Genomic DNA, 22,655 nt, shown 5'->3' with positions numbered 1-22,655 from the left:
GTTATATGCAAGAATAAGTAGGTGATTAGCATCATATTCTTCATATGCAATTTTACTACTACTTGTTCTTTTATTTAGATCTGTTAATATTTTTTTATTCCTATTCTTTACAAAAAGGTAAATTGTGCAACTTGCAAGAAGTTCATTTTTTGTACACTTATGATAGAATGTTTAGGCTTTATAAGATGCATTACCTATTTTGATTTGTCACTACTCGATCCTTGCAAGTTATGTTATCTATTTTTTCTATCTATCTCCATACCATTTTCTTCAAAGTTTCAAATGGCGGCTCATTTTTAAATGAAAAGCATATTCATATGATTGGATAAACAATTATTTTTCTGATGTTATTTTTATTTACATTAGATCTGAGCAACCTACGGTGAAGTATTGAGAGCTAAGCAATAATGGAGAATTTGAAAATATGAATGTTATTGAGTTTCTAGTTATTAAATTGGATCTCATATATGGTTATTGTGCTTTCTTTCTTTTTTTTTTAGATTTTCATTCAAAACATGAGAATTCAAATCATTGTGCCCTTAGAATTTGTAACATCTTTATGGATTCTTCTTTTCTCAATACTTTTATCTTCAAACATCTTATGTGAATTTAAATAGACCCTTTTTAAATTAAAAAAAAATCATATTTGTGACACTTAAATTGGCATTTCATTTTAATATCAAATGGTTGAATCAAATAAATATTAATTTAAATATGTGATTGAGAAAGACTATATAATGGAGCGAATTCATAAATTTATAAAACAGCAAACCAAAAAATTTGTTTTGTTGCATTGTGTTTTGACAAGGTATTAGTGTATAAATAGTATTTTTTTAAGTATTTGTATTTTAATTAATATAATTATTTTTCTTTCATCATTAAAATAGGAACCTCTTTAAAATGATACACATTTTATTATATTGTTTGTGTGATTACAATATACACTATTTTGAATAAAATTTTAATTTTTTTGCATAGTATAATAGGAATCGTGTAACTATATTTATTTAAACACACAAACATAACAATTTTTATATTTAAGTAGAATTTACTAATATAAACTAAAAAATAACAATTTTTTGCTTTTAGAAATAGAAAATAAAATAGTCTTATACACTACAGAATAAATTTTTATATATAAAAACCCTTTTAAGTTAAAAAAATAACTATTAATATTAATAGATAAGTATAAAAATTTTTTTATAATAAAACAATATTTGTCACAGACATAGTTCGACTTTTACACTAGTATTTATATATTTTTAGGAATAAAAATCTTGGTTCATACCAAGAGTATCCAAAAGACCAAAAGTGACAAATTAAATAGAGAAAAAAAAACAGTAGAATATAGCTTAGCTACAGCTTACATGGGTATAAGTACAACTCTTAGTTACCCTTTTGTGTTTTGATGACGATTTGCATGCCTCCCTTTTCAAACTAAGGGATCCAACGGTCTAGATTTTGGTCTTCCTTTGACCCCGACAACATGCTCAATCTTTAGGCACTATATAACCTCTCCACCCTTGTTTTCCTTTCTTCTTCGCACCCTCTTTTTTCTCCTCCATCTCATCCTCATCCTTCTTCTTCTTTGGCCCTTACTTTTATTCTTTGTTTTTCTCTTCTTTCGTGATCTCTCTCTGGTTAACAATGTCGACGGAGAAGGAGAGAGAGACCCAAGTTTATTTGGCTAAACTTGCTGAACAAGCGGAGAGATATGAAGGTCCCAGTTTTATTATTTTATTTTATTTTTATTGGTGCTGTTATTTTTTCCTTTATGAGGGTTTTTCTTTTTGGGGTTGACATTGTCGTAAATATGTTTATTGAGTTTTTTTCCTGGACCTGCTTGATTTTTAATTTTGTTGCTCTTGTTTGGGTGGAAATGAGGATTCAGATGCTAAAGACTTGAATTTATTTTTCTTTTTATGATATTGGGTTTCAAATATGATATACTTGACTATTCCTAGATGTGTAATCAGATTAGGCCACTTTGTTTATTCCAAAATCGTTCTTGATTTCAATAAGAATATGATATGATAACAATAAATTTTAGTGTCTCTTTATTACTATTACTATTGTTATTAAACTATTGCTAGTGATGATGTTGTTATTTTGAGTGGGGTTATTTTAAGCATATGAATGGCTGGTCAATTTTTTTAAGGAAAATTTTTCAGTTTTTCTGTATCTTTATATTAATATTTTCTATTGTTTTTCTCGTTAAATTTAGTGTTCAATATTGCCTTGTTGCTTGTTTGATTGTGATGTTTGGATAGGGAAGAACTGGCATGTAGTTTCTACATTTGAAACCGAAATGGCTTTTCTAGCATTGCATTGCAATCATTTTGGCTCATCATTAATTGGATTTGTCCCAAAAGTCACTCATATAGTATAATAGAAAGTTATATTCATATGAGTTATCCATGTCTACGCTCTACCTCAAATATAGGAACCCTACTTATTGTTAATATCCTTTTGTTTATACTTTATATTTGATAAGGTGAAAACTAATCACGTTTAAAGTTTCCTATGTGAGATTATATCTAATTTAGGATGCTGAAAAAGAATGCCAGAATTAGTGCTAATACATCTTGTGAGCTTAATGATCCTCAAAGTGCATCTTGCATTATGTGCAACGAAATCCAATGTTGTAAACTATTACAAATCACATCACGTGATTAAGATATGATGATCATAGGTGTTCCTCTGAAACTTATTTTTCTTTATTATGGATGCAGAAATGGTCGAATGCATGAAGAAAGTAGCGAAACTTGATCTTGAGCTAACTGTTGAAGAGAGGAATCTCCTATCAGTTGGATACAAAAACGTCATTGGTGCAAGGAGAGCCTCTTGGCGCATAATGTCCTCAATCGAGCAAAAGGAAGAGTCTAAGGGTAATGAGCACAATGTTAAGCTGATCAAGAGCTATTGTCAAAAGGTTGAGGAGGAACTCTCAAAGATTTGCAATGACATTCTCACAATTATAGACCAACATCTGATTTCCTCTTCCACCTCAGCAGAAGCTAATGTTTTCTACTATAAGATGTGCGTCATGTTGGTAATCGCAACCATTGTCTTTTGTTATGTATTGTTTCCTTCTCTTTTGAGCAGATATGATTACTTTTTTGCATTGTAATTCAATAGATAAGGTATTATTGTAGTAGAGTTTATAAGGATATAATCTACATGAAAGTGATGATTTAATTGTCTTTTTTTGGGAGTTTAATATGCTCTCATTGGGTGTCCAATGTCATAAAAGGTTGAGTCATTGTATTTGTCGGCACCTATGTTTATATCGTGATATCACTGGCTAATTACTATCAAATAACTTGGGCTTCAAATCTTTAGTGCTGATGTTCTTCCAGCTCCGCTTGATGCAGGAAAGGTGATTATTTTCGATATCTTGCAGAGTTCAAAACTGACCAAGAAAGGAAAGAGGCAGCTGAGCAATCGCTCAAAGGATATGAAGTACGTACTTGATCTGTTGTATTTCAGGTTTAGCTATGAACTCATGATTGAGTTCTTGCATATATTTTTGTATACTATACTGTGTCTCGATGTATGCAAATGCTTTAATTTTTAGGCTGCTTCAGCAACTGCAAACACAGATCTTCCACCAACGCATCCAATCCGTCTTGGACTTGCACTCAACGTTTCTGTGTTTTATTATGAAATAATGAACTCTCCTGAAAGGTAAGTTGTTGGATCTCTTATATTCTTCATGAATCCATCATTGAACCATTTGTGCTTCTATGTTTGTCTCAATGCATTGCTAAAACTTGCAGGGCTTGCCATTTAGCAAAACAAGCTTTTGACGAGGCAATTGCAGAATTGGACACATTGAGTGAAGAATCATACAAGGATAGCACTTTGATCATGCAGTTGTTGAGAGACAACCTAACTCTCTGGACCTCCGACTTACCTGAGGATGGAGGTATGGGGATGACAATCAAAATCTAAAATGAGGTTATGCTGATTCATTGAAAATTACTTAAGTGTCATACTATTTGTTGTTTAATAATGATGTTTGAGGTAAATATCCCTACAATTCCATATTGTGATACCATTCATTTTGAGTTTTTTGATGCACCTTGATTTTGATGTATGCATCCAAACAAAAAAATAGGATTGTCAATATTGAATGGAGGAAGTAATAATGTACTTTGAAGTTTGGAATTTGAACTTGTGAATATTGTTAATGCTCTTGTGTAGGTGAGGATAACGTAAAAGCTGAAGAAGCCAAACCTACTGAGACTGAGGTAAATGTATGATGACTTTTGACTTATATATTTTATATACATTAGCATGATTTTCTATTTCATTGTAAAAAAGGAATTTTAGTAGTTGAAACATGGCATTTTTTTTGGCAGCATTGACAAGGGTCGTCTTCATCTATGGCTTTGACGCCAGGATAGTCAGATATCCAAGGTACTCTGCAAGGGAACAAATTTTAGATTTTCTTGCCATAGGTTCGGACTGGATTATATGGACTGGTTATGAACTTTGTGTTCTCTTGGCGTCTAACCAAGACAGAAGATCTGCGCTTGCTTTGTTTTTTTTTTGTCCTTCAAACTTTCTTTTCATTGCCTTATATATTTTAATTAAAATGATCGATTCAAGCAATGAAAAACCTAGCCTCGTCCTTTTCTTTCCTCACTTCTAAATCGATTCTGTTTATAACGCTTTTCATTCGGAATGATCCATTTAGCAGGTGTCTTTACCACACACACAATGATTTGATTAAGATTTAGGTTTAGTATCACTTGCTTTATACTTAAAGTTCATAACATGAACTCTTATAAACTTTTTTCGTTTAGTCCACTGGGATGAGCAATAATGAATAATAAACAGATAAATTGCATCTTTTCTTAGGGATATCTATTAACGTTATCAATTGAAAAAGTTCTTATAGAAAATATACAAAGTTCAAGTTTTCAATGTTTTGCATGTATTTAAATAAAATGTCAAAAGACCTTGGCTAATAATTATTTTAACGCGTGAAAGACACACATTAGCGAAATTCTATTTTTTTATTTATAATAAGTATTTCTACACTATTCTTACAAAATTTAAAGTACCAGTTCTATTTACTAAAATTGGATAAGAATTTATCATGTCTTATATTGAAAGCATTTGAGCTACAATGAATGACGAAGAAACTAAACATTGCAAAGGAGAGAGAGTTGAGAATTTATGTCATCTATTATTTTGTGTATTAAGAAAGTGAGCTTTGCCTCACTTATATACATGAGTAGAACTATTGGCGCTAATTCGAACTACCTGTGCTAACAGCAATACAAAGCTTATCAACAACTAACTAATCACTCTAACTATCTCATACACTTAATATCGGATCAAATTATTTCTCATCCTATGTTTACCTTTAAATTTGTTGAAAAGCCTGATGGACAACGACTTTGTTGACATATTTTTGAGAAACACAGTTTTTCGTTGTTGACATATTTTCTCATGTTGCAGAGATAAAATGTTTGTAATATCTTATATATTTGAAAATCCAATCATGAATTATGTATGATTTATTTTATTAGTTTGAGCTTTTTATTTTTAGAAACTATTTCATTATATGTAAACAAGAGAAGACTACTTTTATTTTTAATGTGGACTTTGCTGCCTCTACCCTATGCTGTATGAAAGTCATTGCTATTGCTTCCATGATAACTAAACCTCATTGCTCCTACAATTACTGTTGAAGCTTCCCAAAACTGCCAGTACTGCTACCTTGCTTCTCTTGTTCTGCTAGTGCAACTATCTTGAATATTGGTGTTAAAGTTGCCATGAAACCGCTGAGGTAGCTGTTGGTTCTGTTTAGAGGTTATTACTGATGCCACTAATGCTGGGTGATTATGGAAGATGAAACTGCTGTGTTGTTAGTGCATTTTTATGAATGCCTATAAAAGTTTAGTAAATCATTGCAAATTGGTTGATTAATTGTCTTGTTTGTGTGATTGAATCTTGCTTGTGGTTGGTTTTTATGTTAATTGAATCCATGTGATTATAGGTTTTATTTGATGATAATATACACCTTTGAATGTTAGTTTATATTGCTTGTTTGGGAATGAATGCTTGCTGGAAATTTTGGTTATGTTTGATGACATTGCATTGGTTGTTAAATTAAGTTATAACAAGTTAAGATTGGACTTTGAGAAATGTTGAAGGATTGAGTTGTTTCACATTATTTAAGGATAATGTAGTTTGCTAAACTTTAACCAAGACACGTGATTTGGTACCCAAAAATATTTTGAAGTAATTAATGTTATAGATTGATATAAATTGCTCATTTTTGAAATAATGGTTTATTGCATAATTTGAATTAACATCAATTGCTCAATCTTTAGACCTTTTTTTGAATGGCACCAATTTTGTATTGAAGCTAAAGATGTCTATTATACCTCCATCAAATTTGGTATATTTTAAATGATAGTAGAATTAAATAAGCACGATTGAAATTTGATTGCCAAACCAATTTCTTAATCTGATTTCTTAACTAATACAATAAATTCGTGAGTGTATAAATTATTCTACAATGATCAAAATCATATAGGATCAAATTCTGAGAAAACTAAATTAAGTTTAGTTGTTTCAGTTCAATTTTGAAAGGATTCTAATAAGTATGGAATTAGTTATAAATTTAGGAAAGAATGGGTTGTCAGTAATGTTTTGGTACAACTTAAAGTACAAAACTGGAAAGAATATTTTTATGTTACTCTAGATATCTTAATTCTAGATATTTTGAAGAAATAATGTAAGAATCATTGTGTCAACTGATTTTAATAAGAACAATTGTAAAAGATTGATGAATATGATGATTATGATGAAGATGATTGTAAATGATAACGACGGTTTTGACATAATAAAATGATGATATAATATCATGATAAATTTGGTTGATGAATGATAAAGTTGACTATGAATATAAGGATAAAGCATATTGATATTGATATTCAGCATCTTGTGGATTGGAAACTGTTCCGAGGGTTACCTGAAACGTGTAGCTCGGCCGTCTGGCAAGACCCGAGGTGAGGGTTCCGTGACCCGAGCTTGATGTGCCGAGCGGCTGGTGGTTGTACCTGCAATGACACTCCGATGCTTAAGTTAGCATGGGTCCAAGCAGATATTGAGTAGAATTAGAGTATGAGTTATACCTGGGTGCTCCAGTGTATTTATAGTAGTTGGTCGTGATCCTCCCTGGATAAGATATTCTTATCTTATCTTATCTTTTGGGAGCTTTATCCCTATCTTTGTGGAACCGCCTTTCTTTAGGCCTTTTCGGCCTTTAGGTTTTGGGCTTCGTTCCTTCTGATGGGCCTTCTTTAGCTTATTTGTCCGAGGTCCGACCTCAGGCGTGGGCCTTGGGACGAGGTCGGACCTTCTATGAACTTCCGAGTTGGGGGAGCTCGGTCAGGGTATGAACAGTGCCCCTGCCCGAGTTCGTCCTTTGAGAGGTCGAGCTCGGGCATAGTTCAAAATTTCAAAAAATGGCCGTTTTCAGCATTTATTGCTTTTTACCGTTTCTCCTCGATTTCCGTTCGGGCTCTGTTGAAGGCATTATTTATTTGCCCCTTTCCTCATTTTCTTCGTTTATTCTGTTCCCTTTCCATTTTCTGAGTTTTCGCCACCTCTCTTTCGAGCGCCGCTCCTTTTTTGTTCTTTTTCTCCGATTCTTTCTGTGCGTTTTTCCGGGGTTTCCTCTGCGCCGCCGTTTTCGTTCTCCTTGCATCGGAGCTCGTCGTCTTCTTCCTTTCTTCCAGGTTTGTTCTCGTCTTCATTTTCTTTGCGCACATATGTTTCTGTTTCTTTTTCTTCTATGCCTGGGTTTGCCCCGAAAAGAGGCGCCGCCATTGCTTTGGTTGTTTGTATGTGGGGGGGGGGCTCTTTTCTCTTGGTATTTTGTTTTCGGGTTTCTGTTTTTTCTTCTAAAAGAACTTGGTTTTCTCGCCTTGCTGAATGGGTTTTTGTTGTCTGCCTTTATGTGATTTTTGCTTTGCTGTTGTATTCTTCTTTGTAGGCAAGATTTTTATGTCTCGAAAGGTTCTGCAAGCGATGTCGACCAAGATTCCGAGTGGTCTTGGTTGGGTAGATCCTGTTCCTTTAAGAGTCCCTTCTGTGGTAGATTCTGAATATTTAGCTAGGTTTCGTAGGCAATGTAGCATATGTGAAGATAGAGAGTCTGAGAGGGATTATGAGTTAGTAGCCCCGGATTCCGAGGAGAGAGTGTGCTTCCCGCCTTTAGACAGTTCCGAGAAGCTTTTCTTTTACGCTTATGATTGCTTTTTTTCTAAGCTGAGTGTCCGACTTCCTTTTACCGACCTGGAGTCTGAGGTGTTGTGGTCTTGTAACCTTGCCCCTACGCAGCTCCATCCAAATTCCTGGGCATTTTTAAAGCTGTTCCAACTTTTGTGTCAGTTTTTGGGTGTTTCTCCCTCTATTTCTCTTTTTTCCTATTTGTTTGTGTTGACGAAGCCGGGGTCGGGGGGAGGGAAGGTGTCTTGGGTCTCTTTTAGGGCTAACCAGGGGAGGAAGTTCTGTACCCTGTATGATGAGTCTTTTCACGATTTTAAGAACTTTTATTTCAAGGTCCGGACTGTTGGAGACGTCCGACCTTTCTTTCTAGATGAGAGTGGGGAGCCTTCTTTTCCTCTTTGTTGGCAGGAGAATATAGTGTCTGTTAAGTATACTTTTGAGAGTTTAGATGAGGTGGAGCAGGCCTTTGTGGGTGTGGTGAGCAGTTTATGGGGTCGGGCACCTCACTTGGACACGAAGAAAATGTTGGGAGATCCAAGCCTTCTCCGTTCCGAGTTAGGTAGTTCCCGACCTCTTTGAGATTTATCCTTCTTAGTATTTGGGTTTTGTTGTGGTGGAATTTCTGTTGTGGTGATCTTTTTCCTTTTTATTTCTGCAGAGATGTCTTCTCAGGCGGATTCTATGAAGTTTCTTCGTCGGACGAAGAAGTCGGTGGCTGCTCGAAATCTCGAGGCCGGGGATGCTTCTGCCCGATCTTCTCCGTAGAAGACTACTATAGGTGTTCAGACTCGGTCGAAGACTATTCCGACTCCCCAGTTCCGAGCTTTAAGTCAGGATCCTCCGACCTCTGGGCCTGCTACCTCTTCTCCTCCTCCGTTCTCGGGTCCTCCTCCCAAGAAGCAGAAGACCTCTCAAGAGCTTGCCGGTTTCAATGATAAGGACTTTGACGCTCTTGGTTGGATTGAGCAGCATATTCTCCCTCAGACCTTTATTTCCACTGATGATGTTTCTATGGAGCATCATTTTCAGTATATGGCGCGGAGCTGTGTCCGGATGGCTAGTCTTCATGCCGCTATTGCCCGGGAGTTCAAGAAATCCCCTCTTGGGGCGACCAGCTCCCGACTTGAGAAGGCTCAGTCCGAGCTCGATAAGATTAGTCAACTGAAGGCTGCCAGGATTACTGAGCTGGAGGCCTCTTTGGAGAAAGAGAAAACTAAAGCTACCGCGGCTGTGGCGGCAGCGAAGACATCTGAGGAGATGGCGAAGGTGGCTACAGAGAATTATACCAAGCTATATGCTGAGCTTGTGGAGACGAAGGAGAAGTTGCAATCTGCTCGGGATGATTTTTACGAGCTGGAGGGTCACGTGGCTAAGGGTATGGATGCGATGTTTGAGAACTTGAAGGCTCAGGTCCGGGTTCTTGCTCCCGACCTGGATCTGAGCTTATTTAGTACGGATAATGTTGTCGTGGAGGGAAAGATTGTTCCTGCTCCTGCCGAGGATGAAGTTCCGATGTCCGACCCCGGGGTTCCTGTTCAGAACCCGACTTCTCCCTTGGTCGGGGATGGATCTGGTGTGGGGGTTTCGAATCGAGAGGACGTTGCCGTCGATGCTGTCCCGATTTCTATGTTTGCTCCGCAGCCTTCTGTTGATGTGGAGTCCGGGAAGGACTTTGATCCTCTGTAATCTTTTTATTCTGGTTTTGTGCCCGGCCTGTGGGCTCTTTTGTCTTTTGGATGGTTTCTGTTGAACGCTTTGAACACCTTTTGCTTTTAGCTACTTTTTAGTAACTTTTTTAGCTTATTATGCGGTGTTTTTGTTCGCGTTTTGATCTTTTGTTTCCGCTTTTGTGCTTTTTAGTTGTTTTCGGATAACAACTTTTTAGCTAGCGTTTTGACTTTTTGTTTCCGCTTTTGTGCTTTTTAGTTGTTTTCGGATAACAACTTTTTAGCTAGCGTTTTGAAACTTCCTTTGATTTCGTTCTTTTCGCTTGTACTTTTTAGTTGCTTTTGTAAAGCAACCTTTTAGTAAGCGTTGTCGAGGCTTCCTTTGATTTCGTTCTTTCGCTTGTACTTTTTAGTTGCTTTTGTAAAGCAACGTTTTAGTAAGCGTTTTTCGAAATCTTGGTTCTCGTCGTTTTAAGGCTTCTTTCTTGGGTCCGAGCTTTTTCTCGGACATCGGGTGCTCGAGTACCTCCTTTTTGTTAGGTCCGACTTTGTCGTCGGTCGGCCCTTTTGAGTTATTTCTGTAATCTCTTTTTATTTGGCTTTTCGAGCCATTTCAGAGTTACTTTATAACTTTCCCTTGGTTGGGTCCGACTTCGTCATTTGGTCGGCCTTTTTAAGTTATTTTTGTAACCTCTTTTTATTTGGCTCTTCGAGCCATTTCAGAGTTACTTTATAACTTCTCACATTAATTTGAACCTCGTCGCTTTATCTTTGCCGACCTTATATGGTCTCTTGGCAAATGATTTTTTGCGTTTTGCCGAGCATAAATTAATGCGCCTTGGTGGGGTACTTTTCTTAGGATTTGCTTCATCATGAGGGAGAGAAAATAGAGAAATTTGATTAGTAAAAAAAAAGAAAGAATATTTACAAAGTGTTTACCCTTTGACTAGGTCGGGTATCCTGCTTTAACCGGGTGTCTCATTAAAAAACCCTCGTAGGGAAAAAGAGTACACCTCGGGTTAAGTTTTTCTAGCTGTAGTACCGTCTTAGATTACAGGCGTGCCAGGCCCTGGGCAGCTCATTGCCTTCTAGGTCGGATATTTTGTAGTAGCCTGTCCCTAAGACTTCTGTTACCTTGTAGGGCCCTTTCCAATTTGCGGCTAGCTTTCCTTCTCCCGACTTTTGTGTTCCGATGTCATTTCGGATTAGAATCAGGTCGTGAATGGAGAAACTTCGCTTTATTACCTTTTGATTGTATCTGAGGGCCGTTCGCCGTTTTAAGGCTTCTTCTCGGATTTGGGCTCTTTCTCGGACCTCGGGGAGGAGGTCGAGTTCTTCCCTTTGTGCCCGTGGGTTGCTTCCTTCGTTGTAGAAGATGACTCTGGGCGACCCTTCATCTATTTCGATAGGAATCATTGCCTCCATCCCGTAAGCTAGTCGGAATGGGGATTCTCCCGTTGTAGAGTGCGGGGTTGTCCGATATGCCCATAGTACCTGGGGGAGTTCTTCGGCCCATGCCCCTTTGGCCTCTTGGAGTCTTCGTTTTAACCCGGCCAAGATGACTTTATTTGCAGCTTCTGCTTGTCCATTGGCTTGTGGGTGTTCGACTGATGTGAATTGCTGTTTGATTTTTAGTTCGGCCACCAAGTTCTGAAAACTTGTGTCCGTGAACTGTGTTCCATTGTCTGTTGTGATGGAGTAGGGGACTCCGAACCTTGTGACAATGTTTTTGTATAGGAATTTGCGGCTTTTCTGAGCCGTAATGGTGGCTAAGGGCTCGGCTTCGATCCACTTTGTAAAGTAGTCGACCCCTACTATGAGGTATTTGACTTGCCCCGGTCCTTGCGGGAACGGGCCAAGTAGGTCAAGTCCCCATTTTGCGAAGGGCCATGGTGCGGTGATGCTGATAAGGTCTTCTGGTGGTGCCTTGTGGAAATTGGCGTGCTTTTGGCAGGGGGGGCATATTTTCACGAATTCCGTTGCGTCTTTCTGCAAGGTCGGCCAGTAGAAGCCGGCTCGGACTACCTTTTTAGATAATGCCCGAGCTCCGAGATGGTTCCCACACATGCCTCCGTGGACTTCTTCGAGGACGTTCTTTGTTTCTGAGGTCGGGACGCACCGAAGGAGGGGATTTGTGAATCCTCTTCTGTATAATACACCGTGAATTAGTGTATGATTTTGGGCATCTTTCGTGAGTCTTTTAGCTCCCTTTCTTTCGGCGGGAAGAGTTCCCGACTTCAGGTAGCTGAGTATGGGGGTCATCCATCCTTGCTGTTGGTTGGATATATTCAGCGTTTCTTCCTCTCTTAGCACGGAGGGGGATTGTAAAGTTTCCTGGAGGAGACTTCTGTTGTTGCCTCCGGGCTTGGTGCTGGCGAGCTTTGAGAGGGCGTCTGCCCGGGCGTTTTGTTCCCGAGGTATGTGCTAGATTTGTATTTCTGAAAAGTGGCGTAATTGTGCCTGTGTTTGATCCAGGTATTTTTTCATAGTTGGGTCTTTGGCCTGGTAGCTTCCATTTACTTGAGATGTGATGACCTGGGAGTCGCTGAAGATCGTGATTCTCTGGGCTCCGACCTCTTCGGCTAGCTTTAGACCTGCTAGTAGGGCCTCGTATTCGGCTTGGTTGTTCGAGGCCTGGAACTCGAATTTTAGGGATAGTTCTATCCGCGTTCCTTGGTCGCTTTCGAGTATAACCCCGGCTCTGCTTCCTGTTTTGTTTGAGGACCCGTCGACATACAGATTCCACGAGAGTGGGGTTCCAGGGGTCTCAGTATATTCTGCGATGAAGTCGGCTAGGTACTGAGATTTTATGGCAGTCCGGGCTTCATAGTGGAGGTCGAACTCGGACAGTTCCACCGCCCATTGTAGTATTCGTCCTGCCAGGTCAGTTTTTTGCAGGATGTGTCTCATGGGTTGGTTTGTCCGGACTTTGATGGTGTGGACTTGAAAGTAGGGACGGAGCCTCCGAGCTGTGAATATTAGGGCGTAGGCGAATTTTTCTATTTTCTGATAGTTTAATTCGGCCCCTTGCAGTGCCTTGCTCACAAAGTATACGGGGTATTGTCCTTGGTCATTTTCCCGTATTAATGCTGAAGCGACTGCCCGATGTCCGACCGAGAGGTATAATACGAGCTCTTCCCCTTTTAAAGGTCGGGTTAGGATTGGTGGCTGCCCGAGGAATTCCTTGAATTCTTGAAAGGCTTTTTCGCACTCCGGGGTCCATGAGAAGGGTTTCCCTTTCTTTAGGAGTGAGTAGAGAGGTAGTGATTTTATCGCTGATCCTGCCAAAAATCTTGATAGGGCGGCCAGCCTTCCATTCAGCTGTTGTACTTCTTTGACACAGGTCGGGCTTTTCATATTGAGTATCGCTTGGCATTTGTCCGGGTTTGCTTCGATGCCCCTTTGAGTCAACATGAAGCCTAAGAATTTTCCGGCTTCTGCGGCGAAGGTGCACTTTGTCGGGTTGAGTCTCATGTTGTGTTTTCTGAGGGTGCCGAAGACACTGGTGAGGTCGGTCAGCAAGTTTCCGTCTTCTTGTGTCTTTACCAGCATGTCGTCGACGTACACCTCTAGTTGTAGTCCGATGTGCTCTGAGAACACTTTGTTCATTAGCCTCTGGTAGGTTGCCCCTGCGTTCTTCAGCCCGAAGGGCATTACTACGTAGCAGTAGTTTGCCCTTGGGGTTATGAACGAGGTCTTTTCTTGGTCGGGTCCGTACATCGGGATTTGATTGTATCCCGAGTATGCGTCCATGAAGGAGAGATATCTATGGCCTGAGGCTGCGTCTACTAAGGCGTCGATGTTTGGTAGTGGATATGGGTCCTTGGGGCAGGCTTTGTTGAGATCCGTGTAATCGACGCACATCCTCCATTTTCCGTTGGGCTTTTTTACCAGGACCACGTTTGCGAGCCATAGGGGGTATTTTACTTCTCGAATGAACCCTGCATCTAGTAATGCTTGTACTTGTTCTTCTATTGCTTGCACGCGCTCAGGCCCGAGTTTCCGGCGTCTTTGTTGGACAGGTCTGGACCCCGGGTATACTGATAGCTTATGGCACATCAGGTCGGGGCTTATGCCTGGCATGTCGGAGGCTTTCCAGGCGAAGAGGTCGGAATTCTCTTTTAAGAGGGTTATGAGTTCCTCTTTTAGGCCTGCTTCGAGGTTCGCTCCTACGTTTGTTATTTTTTCAGGTGTGTTCCCGATTTGGATTTTTTCGGTTTCTCCCTCTGGTTGTGGCCGGAGGTCTTCTCGGGTTTGAACTCGTCCGAGTTCTATTGTATTGACCTCTTTCCCTTTTAGGCTCAGGCTTTCGTTGTAGCATCGCCGTGCTAGTTTTTGGTCGCCTTTTAGGGTAGCGATTCCCTTTGTGGTAGGGAACTTCATACAGAGGTGTGGGGTTGAGACTATAGCTGCTAGTCTGTTTAGGGTTGGTCGCCCAATGAGGGCATTGTATGCTGAAGTGACGTCGACTATAATGTAGTCGATGCTTAATGTTCTAGACTGTTCGCCTCTTCCAAAGGTAGTGTGTAGCGAGATGTATCCTAAGGGATGGATCGGGGTGTCCCCTAGCCCAAATAGGTCGGTGGGATAGGCCTTTAGCTCTTTTTTTTCAAGTCCGAGCTTGTCGAAGGCCGCTTTGAACAGGATATCTGCTGAGCTTCCCTGGTCAATCAGGGTTCGATGTAAGTTGGCGTTTGCTAGGATAATGGTGACCACCATTGGATCGTCGTGCCCGGGTATTATCCCTTGAGCATCTTCTCGGGTAAATGAGATGGTAGGTAACTCGGGCAGGGGACTTTCTTCTCGGACATGGTAGACTTCTTTGAGGTGTCTCTTTCGTGAGGATCTGGATGTTCCTCCGCCTGCGAAACCTCCGTTTATCATGTGTATGTGCCTCTCCGGGGTTCGCGGGGTTTGTTCGGCCCGATCTTCGTTATCTCCCCGCCTTCTCTTCCTGGTCTCTTCTCCTTTCTCTGCTATGTATCTGTCGAGTTTTCCTTCTCTGGCCAGCTTTTCTATAACATTCTTTAGGTCGTGGCAGTCGTTGGTAGAGTGACCGTAGAGTTTGTGATATTCACAGTATTCGGACCGATCTCTTCCCGCTCTTTTGTGTTTTAGAGGTCGGGGTGGTGGGATCTTTTCGGTGTGGCATACTTCTCTGTAGACGTCTACCAGGGAGACTCGGAGGGGGGTGTAGCTGTGGTACTTCCGCGGCTTGTCCGAGTTGGATTCTTCTTTCTTTTTCTGTTCCCGATCTCGATCTCGGAGTGGGTAGGTTGGTTCCTTCCTGGAAGAGTCTCTTAGCTGGGAGGCTTCCTCCATGTTGATATATTTTTCTGCTCGCTCCTGCACCTCGTATAGGGAGGTCGGGTATCGTTTGGATAGGGATTGGCTAAATGGTCCTTCTTTTAGGCCGTTTGCTAGCCCCATGATGGCCGCTTCTGTGGGCAAGTGTTGTATGCCCAGGCAGGCTTTGTTGAATCGTTCCATGTACTCTCGGAGAGTTTCCTGGTTGCCTTGTTTGATCCCGAGTAGACTGGGGGCATGTTTTGCTTTGTCCTTTTGAATGGAGAACCTTGTTAGGAATTTTTTGGTTAGGTCTTCGAAGCTGGTGATTGATCTTGGTGGCAGGTTGTCGAACCATTTCATGGCTGACTTGGTGAGAGTGGTGGGGAAGGCTTTGCACCGAATCGCGTCGGAGGCGTCGACTAGGTACATTCTGCTTCTAAAGTTGCTGAGGTGGTGACTTGGATCGGTGGTGCCGTCGTATAGATCCATATCGGGTGGCTTAAAGTTCCGCGATACCTTCTCCTTCATGATCTCTTGCGTGAAGGGATCATGGTTGCCTTCGGGGGTGGGACCGCGGTCCGTCCGATCTTTCAGGTTGGCCTCTATTTTCCGGAGTTTTTCTTCTAATTCTCTGCGCTTGCGAGCCTCCCTTCTCAAATCTTGTTCAGTTTCTTTCTGCTTCTTTATGTCCTCTTCGAGTTGTTTCAGCCGGTTTTGCTGTGCCCGAACTGCTTCTAGAATTTCTGAGCTCTTTTCTTTTTCGGGATTTTGTAGGTTTTTGTTTGGGAGTGATGTCTTTGGGTGATTCTGTTTGTTTCCTCCTGGAGTGCGCGGTGATAGAGGGCTGTCCGGTCGTTCTCCGGTGTCAACTTCCTCCTCTTGTTCTGATGTAGCGTGGTTATTGTTGGGAGGATCGTCCGCCATGGTAGAGGGATGACTTCCAGGTTCCCCGGCAACGGCGCCAATGTTCCGAGGGTTACCTGAAACGTGTAGCTCGGCCGTCTGGCAAGACCCGAGGTGAGGGTTCCGTGACCCGAGCTTGATGTGCCGAGCGGCTGGTGGTTGTACCTGCAATGACACTCCGATGCTTAAGTTAGCATGGGTCCAAGCAGATATTGAGTAGAATTAGAGTATGAGTTATACCTGGGTGCTCCAGTGTATTTATAGTAGTTGGTCGTGATCCTCCCTGGATAAGATATTCTTATCTTATCTTATCTTTTGGGAGCTTTATCCCTATCTTTGTGGAACCGCCTTTCTTTAGGCCTTTTCGGCCTTTAGGTTTTGGGCTTCGTTCCTTCTGATGGGCCTTCTTTAGCTTATTTGTCCGAGGTCCGACCTCAGGCGTGGGCCTTGGGACGAGGTCGGACCTTCTATGAACTTCCGAGTTGGGGGAGCTCGGTCAGGGTATGAACAGAAACAATTGAAAAAGGATTGGAAGATTGCTGAGATTGAGGAAATTCTTAAAAGGGTGGTGAAGCCTAATTTTAGAGGAGTTTATATCCGATTTTTTTAGAAATTTAAAAGAAAGAGTTAAATATTTTTTTCTAGAAAAATAATTGATTTTATTAATATTCTCATGTTGTAAAGAAGTGAAATTATTGGTTTGGATGATTTACAATTAATTGTGATTGATTAGTGGTAAAGTTAATGCTTTTAATTCTGGGGTTTATTCTGATGAATGATGAAAAAGGAGATTTTACCATAATTGCATGCTAAAAAGGTTTGAATATCTATAGACTAAATGCCTTGATCCTAAGAGTGATGAACGTGACTGAAGATAATGAAAGATTATATGCCTCGCAAAGTCGAGAGTTTTGTCCAGCATGCTCAGTGCTTGACTATATGTAAGGATGCCCACTGACTGTTATACGCTTTTTACCAAATGTACGCATAATTATAAGGTCAAGCTTTGCAAATGCTTGTTAAATGTCTCGCAGATATAGCTTAAGCCATATTACATATGCAGACAGTAGTATGCATTTGGAAAACCATATATGGGACTTGTACCCATGTAATGTTGATTGCGGATAGTCAACTGACATGTGAGCTAGCCTGCTTAGGATAGGCATGCATCATATGTATTTGTATGAACTATTTGGGTGTGCCTTATATTGTTGTGTTGCATTATTTGTAATTCTTTTCTATTTGATTTATACATGAATTGTTTGCGTATTTGTGTTTTGTGATTTACGTGTATTTGTTAGTTTACAAATATGATGGAGAAGGAAATGGATTGGTGTTTTTATGTATTAGAAATTAAAATAGATACATTTGATGTATTGTTTATAGAAGAGTCACCGTGAAAGACTTAAAAGTTTATGGTTTTCAAATTACTTATTGTTCTGAGGGTTATCTGAAACTGAGTTTTATTTGGACCTGAAGGTAAGGTCCAAACTACTTTTGAGGCAGCGTCCGACTTCTTCTGGTATCAAGGTGGCACGTTTGAGTTCCCGTGAGGAAGTGGGGGTGGTACCTACAAAGGACTCCAATGCTTAAGTTAGCAAGGGTTTAACCAAGTTTTTAGTTGATTGGGTTCTAAATATACCTGAGAATGTCAGTGTATTTATAGTAGAATAGATAACCACTTTTTAGTATAGTTCCACTTTTGATGGTGGATAACCATTCCCTTTTTCTAGAAAAGTTGTTGAGATCTTTCTTCTAGATAAACGGGAGATATTTTATGGGTTAGTTACTTATTTTAGATAAGTAGGGCTAAACTGCTATCATCGCACTCGACCTCTGTGAGGTCGAGTAGGTGTAGATGAGGCCAGATCTCTTTGAATGGACTTTGACCTGACTGTGTGTTTGGGCCAGGGTATGAACAGTACCCCTGCTTGAGTTTAAGCTTTATCAGGTCGGACTCGAGAATTTGTAGATTAGACTGGTTTCTTGTAGGTTAGTACATCGGGTCATCCACACTGCCTTTCTTAGAGCTAGGTCGGGTACTTGACGTGTTTTAAAATTTGAAGTGTTATGCCTTTTCGTAGTGTTGTACACGTTATTCTACGGTTACCTTGCACCATAAAGAAGTAGTTACGAAATTACTCTTTTTCCCCTTGTATCTTATAAATACCCAAACTCCTTTCTTTTTCTTCGTTTTTCTTCTTTCTGAAACATTTTCACTCATCAATCTCCCTTTTTCAATCTTTTCAGCTTCTTACTGCAACTTTTCCTGCTTTCAAGATTTCTCTATCTTGAGACTAAAGGTTTTTCTCGTGCTTTCTTTGAGAGAAAGGTTCATACTTTTGCAGCTTGTGTGCGCTTTGTTTCACTTTTAAGCAAGGTTGGTCTTCATTTTTGTGTTTTCTTTATTCCCTGCATTAATGTTTTGGTGTGCTTATGGTACTGCCTCTTTGATTTTTGTTAAAAATTATTTTTGATGCTACTTTACTGTTTGGTTTGATGATTTTATATTCTTTGTTATGAGAAATCTATCCTATTGCTATAAATTTAAATATAAGGTTTTGCTGATTTTGCTTTGTGGTGCCCCCAAATGGTGTTGTTTTATCTATTGAAGATGGCACCATTTCCATATTTGGTAATGTGGTTTGTTTGTTATGTGCACAAGAAGTTATAAGAATTATACTGTTCTTTTGTGTTGTTGAAAATGACCCGACCTCTTGCAACTATGTCTGCTTGTTTACATTGTTTTGGCTGGCCTTCCGACTTGTAGTGATGCTTTTTCTTTCGTTATATTGTACATATAACTTTTATGTCTCGTTCAGTAATTCTCAACATGTCATCTAAAGTTCCATCCGACCTAACCTGGGTAGATATATCCGTTCTTTCTATCGTTCCTGTTATCGATAACGAGTACGCCAAGACCTTTCATAGGCATCATAGGTTGTGTATAGGTCGGGAGACTGAGAGTAAATATGAAATCATAGTTGCCGATTGTAACACCCCAATTAGCGTAACTTTACCTCACGTCGTAAAGCAAAGATTAATCAAGGATTACGACAGTTCTAAGATCATACATATGATATATAGAAGGAATAATATTATCTAGAAGCCTGATGAAGGATATAACTCAAAAATAGGATTCAAAAGTGCAAAACGAACTAACAAAGCGTCTAACTTAAAGCATAAGAAACAAGTGTGATATAAGCAAGGATAATAGTATAATAGTGTAATATCACAAAAAACTAGCCACGACTCGCAAAATTTAAGCCGACTAGCCAAATATACCGACAAAAGGAAACTGAAGTTTAAACTAGCTTATACAAGTTTTTTTTCTCTCTCAAATACAAGCCTCTAGGTCAAAATAAAAATACAAAAGTGAGAGAAATATACAAATAAATAAAAGAGAGTCAAAGGAAGTATCCAGATCCTCCGCTCCTGTCACCAACCAGACAACTCAATTAGGTGGGTTGCGACCTGCATCTAAAAAATACAACAGAAATATGGTATGTGTTCATATCCTGGGTCGAGTTGTCCGACCCGGGTTGTTCTACAGACAAAGCGACCGACCTCTTCAGGTCAGGACAATCCGACCTCTTCTCAAAGAGCTCGGCTAAGTCACGAAGAAAGCCCAAACAAAGGGCCCAAATAGAGGAACACGCCCCAAATCCTAAGGCAGCCTAAGCCTATAAGAGAAGGGCGGTTTCCTTGAAGATAAGATAACCTCACTTGAAGATAAGATAAAGATAAGATAAGATAACTAACTTATCTTATCCACAGGAAGCCACATCTCACCATTATAAATACACTGGAGCACCCATGTATAACTCAGATTCTAATCCTATTTAATAACTACTTAATACCCTTGCTAACGTAAGCATCGGAGTCCCTTGCAGGTACCCCCACCCTCCGGGGACGAAGGATCAGCAGCACTTTCAGTTCCACAAGTCAGACACACCAGCTCCGGCCGCTATACACTTGTCGAACACATTGGCTCCGACCAACACAGAAGATTTAGACCGAGATCGACCTACAGTTTCAGGTAACCCTCGGAACATTGGCGCCGTTGCCGAGGACCCTGGAAGTCATCCCAACACCATGGCGGACAACCATGACAACGACCATGACTCAGGTTTGGAAGATAGAACGCCGCACAAGAACATGGATGCTATACTTAAAGATGCCCCGGAATCCAATGGAGACAAAAATTCATCAAATCCGGGTGTGATAGAAGCACTTCAAGATCGATTAAAGCAACTTGAGAAAGAAGCCCAACATCAACGCGAAAAAGAAGAGGATCTACATCGGGAGATAAGGCGGCGTCGAGAATTAGAAGATAAGCTTATAAAACTCGAAGCTGATCTCAAAACTAAAGCTACTCGATCCACCCAAGAGGATAGCTCTCACAAAGATCAAGATCCATTCACCAGGGAAATTATGAAGACCAAAATCCCAAAAGATTTCAAACTTCCGGATATGACTCTGTATGACGGCACCTCAGACCCCAACCACCATCTGAGCAACTTCAGAAGTAGGATGTACCTCACTGACTTCACAGATGCAGTTCGCTGCAAAGCCTTTCCAACAACTCTTACCAAGACAGCCATTAGATGGTTCGACAACCTACCTCCAAAATCCATCTCGAGTTTCGATGACCTGGCCAAAAATTTCCTGGCCAGATTTTCCATACAAAAGGACAAAGCCAAACACGCAACCAGCCTACTAGGAATCAAGCAAGGAGATCAGGAGAGTCTTCGTAACTACATGGAAAGATTCAACAAAACATGCATGGACATACAAAGACTACCAACAGAAGCTGCCATCGTGGGCCTCATAAATGGCCTACGAGAAGGACTATTTAGCCAATCTATATCAAAGAAGTACCCAGCATCCCTAGACGAAGTACAAGAACGGGCGTAGAAGTACATCAACATGGAGGAGAATTCTCGACTTGGGGAAGCCTCGAGGTTTGGTTTTGCCTACCGAGATAAAGATAAAGAATCCAAGAAAAAAGAAGATCGCTCCGGGGAGAAAATAAAAAAATATCATAACTACACCCCTCTTAGGGTATCCTTGGTAGATGTTTACAAAGAATTCTGCCATACGGAAAAAATACCCCCAGCTCGGCCACTCAAAGGCAAAAGGGGAGGAGGAAATCGGAACGAATACTGTGAGTATCATCGAGTCCGAGGACATTCCACCAACGAATGCTTTGACCTGAAAAATGTCGTAGAGAAATTAGTAAGGGAAGGAAAACTAGATCGGTTCTTGGCCAATCGGGACGAAGAACCAAGAAAAAGAAGAAGGGATGAAGATGTCGGACGGATTTGCTGGAGGAGGAATCTCCAAATCATCCCGCAAGCGACACCTCAAAGAAGTATACCATGTCAAAGGAAAGAAGGAGGCGCCAAACATCCCAGCAATCACGTTTACCAAAGAAGATGCATCCGGAATCATCTCAGGACAAGACGACCCCATGGTCATCACAATTATATTGGCAAACGCCAACCTCCACCGTACATTTATTGACCAAGGAAGCTCCACCAACATGTTATTCAAAACTGCCTTCGACAAGCTCGACTTAGAAGAAGAGGAGCTAAGAGCATACCTGAACAGCCTGTTCGGACTTGGGGATACCCTAGTACAGCCACTGGGATGCGTATCTTTACATACAACCTTCGAAAAGGGGAACCAATCCAGAACACTCAAGATAGACTATATCGTGGTCGACGTAAGCTCAGCCTACAATGCCTTAATAGGTCGGACAATGTTAAATCAACTCGGAGCAATAGTTTCAACTCCACATCTATGTATGAAATTCCCAACAGCAGAAGGGATAGCTACAATAAAAGCAGATCAAAAGATGGCGCGTCGCTGTTATAACGAAAGCCTAAACCTCCGAGGCGAAGGAGAAGATTTCCACACAATCGAACTCGGCGAAGTTCAGAGACGGGAAGAACTCCGCCCATGACCCGAAGGGGAAATAGAAAGAGTCCAGATTGGAGATACCTTGGATAAAACAACGAATATTGGCACGATCCTGAAAGGAGACGCAAAGGAATCACTAATACGGTTCCTACGAGATAATGTTGATCTCTTCGCATGGAAAGCTGCCGACATGCCAGGCATAGATCCTAAACTAATGAGCCACAAGTTGGCAGTTTACCCAGGATCCCGGCCGGTACAACAAAGACGAAGAAAACTCGGGCCAGAACGGTCTCAGGCTGTAGAAGAACAAGTACGAGCACTACTAGAGGCAGGGTTCATAAGAGAAGTTAAATACCCACTATGGCTAGCAAACATTTTCTTGGTGAAAAAGTCAAACGGGAAGTGGCGAATGTGCACCGACTACACCGACCTCAACAAAGCCTACCCAAAAGACCCTTATCCACTCTCAAGCATCGACGCTCTAGTAGATGCCTCATCGAGATATAAGTATCTCTCGTTCATGGACGCATACTCAAGGTACAACCAGATCCCAATATATCTACCGGATCAAGAAAAAACCTCGTTTCTCACACCAAAAGCAAATTATTGCTACAT

General features: G+C 40.6%; 1 protein-coding gene across 1 annotated transcript; it reads left to right on the top strand.

Moving 5' to 3' along the window:
* Window positions 1–1,538: 1,538 nt before the first annotated feature.
* Window positions 1,539–4,650, top strand: LOC112801637 (14-3-3-like protein GF14 iota). The gene is made up of 7 exons (XM_025844494.3): window positions 1,539–1,720; window positions 2,733–3,039; window positions 3,375–3,462; window positions 3,578–3,687; window positions 3,780–3,928; window positions 4,207–4,253; window positions 4,365–4,650. Exons 1-7 carry the CDS (start codon window positions 1,648–1,650, stop codon window positions 4,368–4,370), a joined length of 780 nt encoding a protein of 259 aa, XP_025700279.1. The 5' UTR covers window positions 1,539–1,647; the 3' UTR covers window positions 4,371–4,650.
* The last annotated feature ends 18,005 nt before the right edge of the window (window positions 4,651–22,655 follow it).

Source organism: Arachis hypogaea, chromosome 5 (assembly GCF_003086295.3).
Source record: "Arachis hypogaea cultivar Tifrunner chromosome 5, arahy.Tifrunner.gnm2.J5K5, whole genome shotgun sequence".
Lineage (NCBI taxonomy): Eukaryota > Viridiplantae > Streptophyta > Magnoliopsida > Fabales > Fabaceae > Arachis > Arachis hypogaea.
This window is presented reverse-complemented; position numbering and strand designations above follow the sequence as displayed.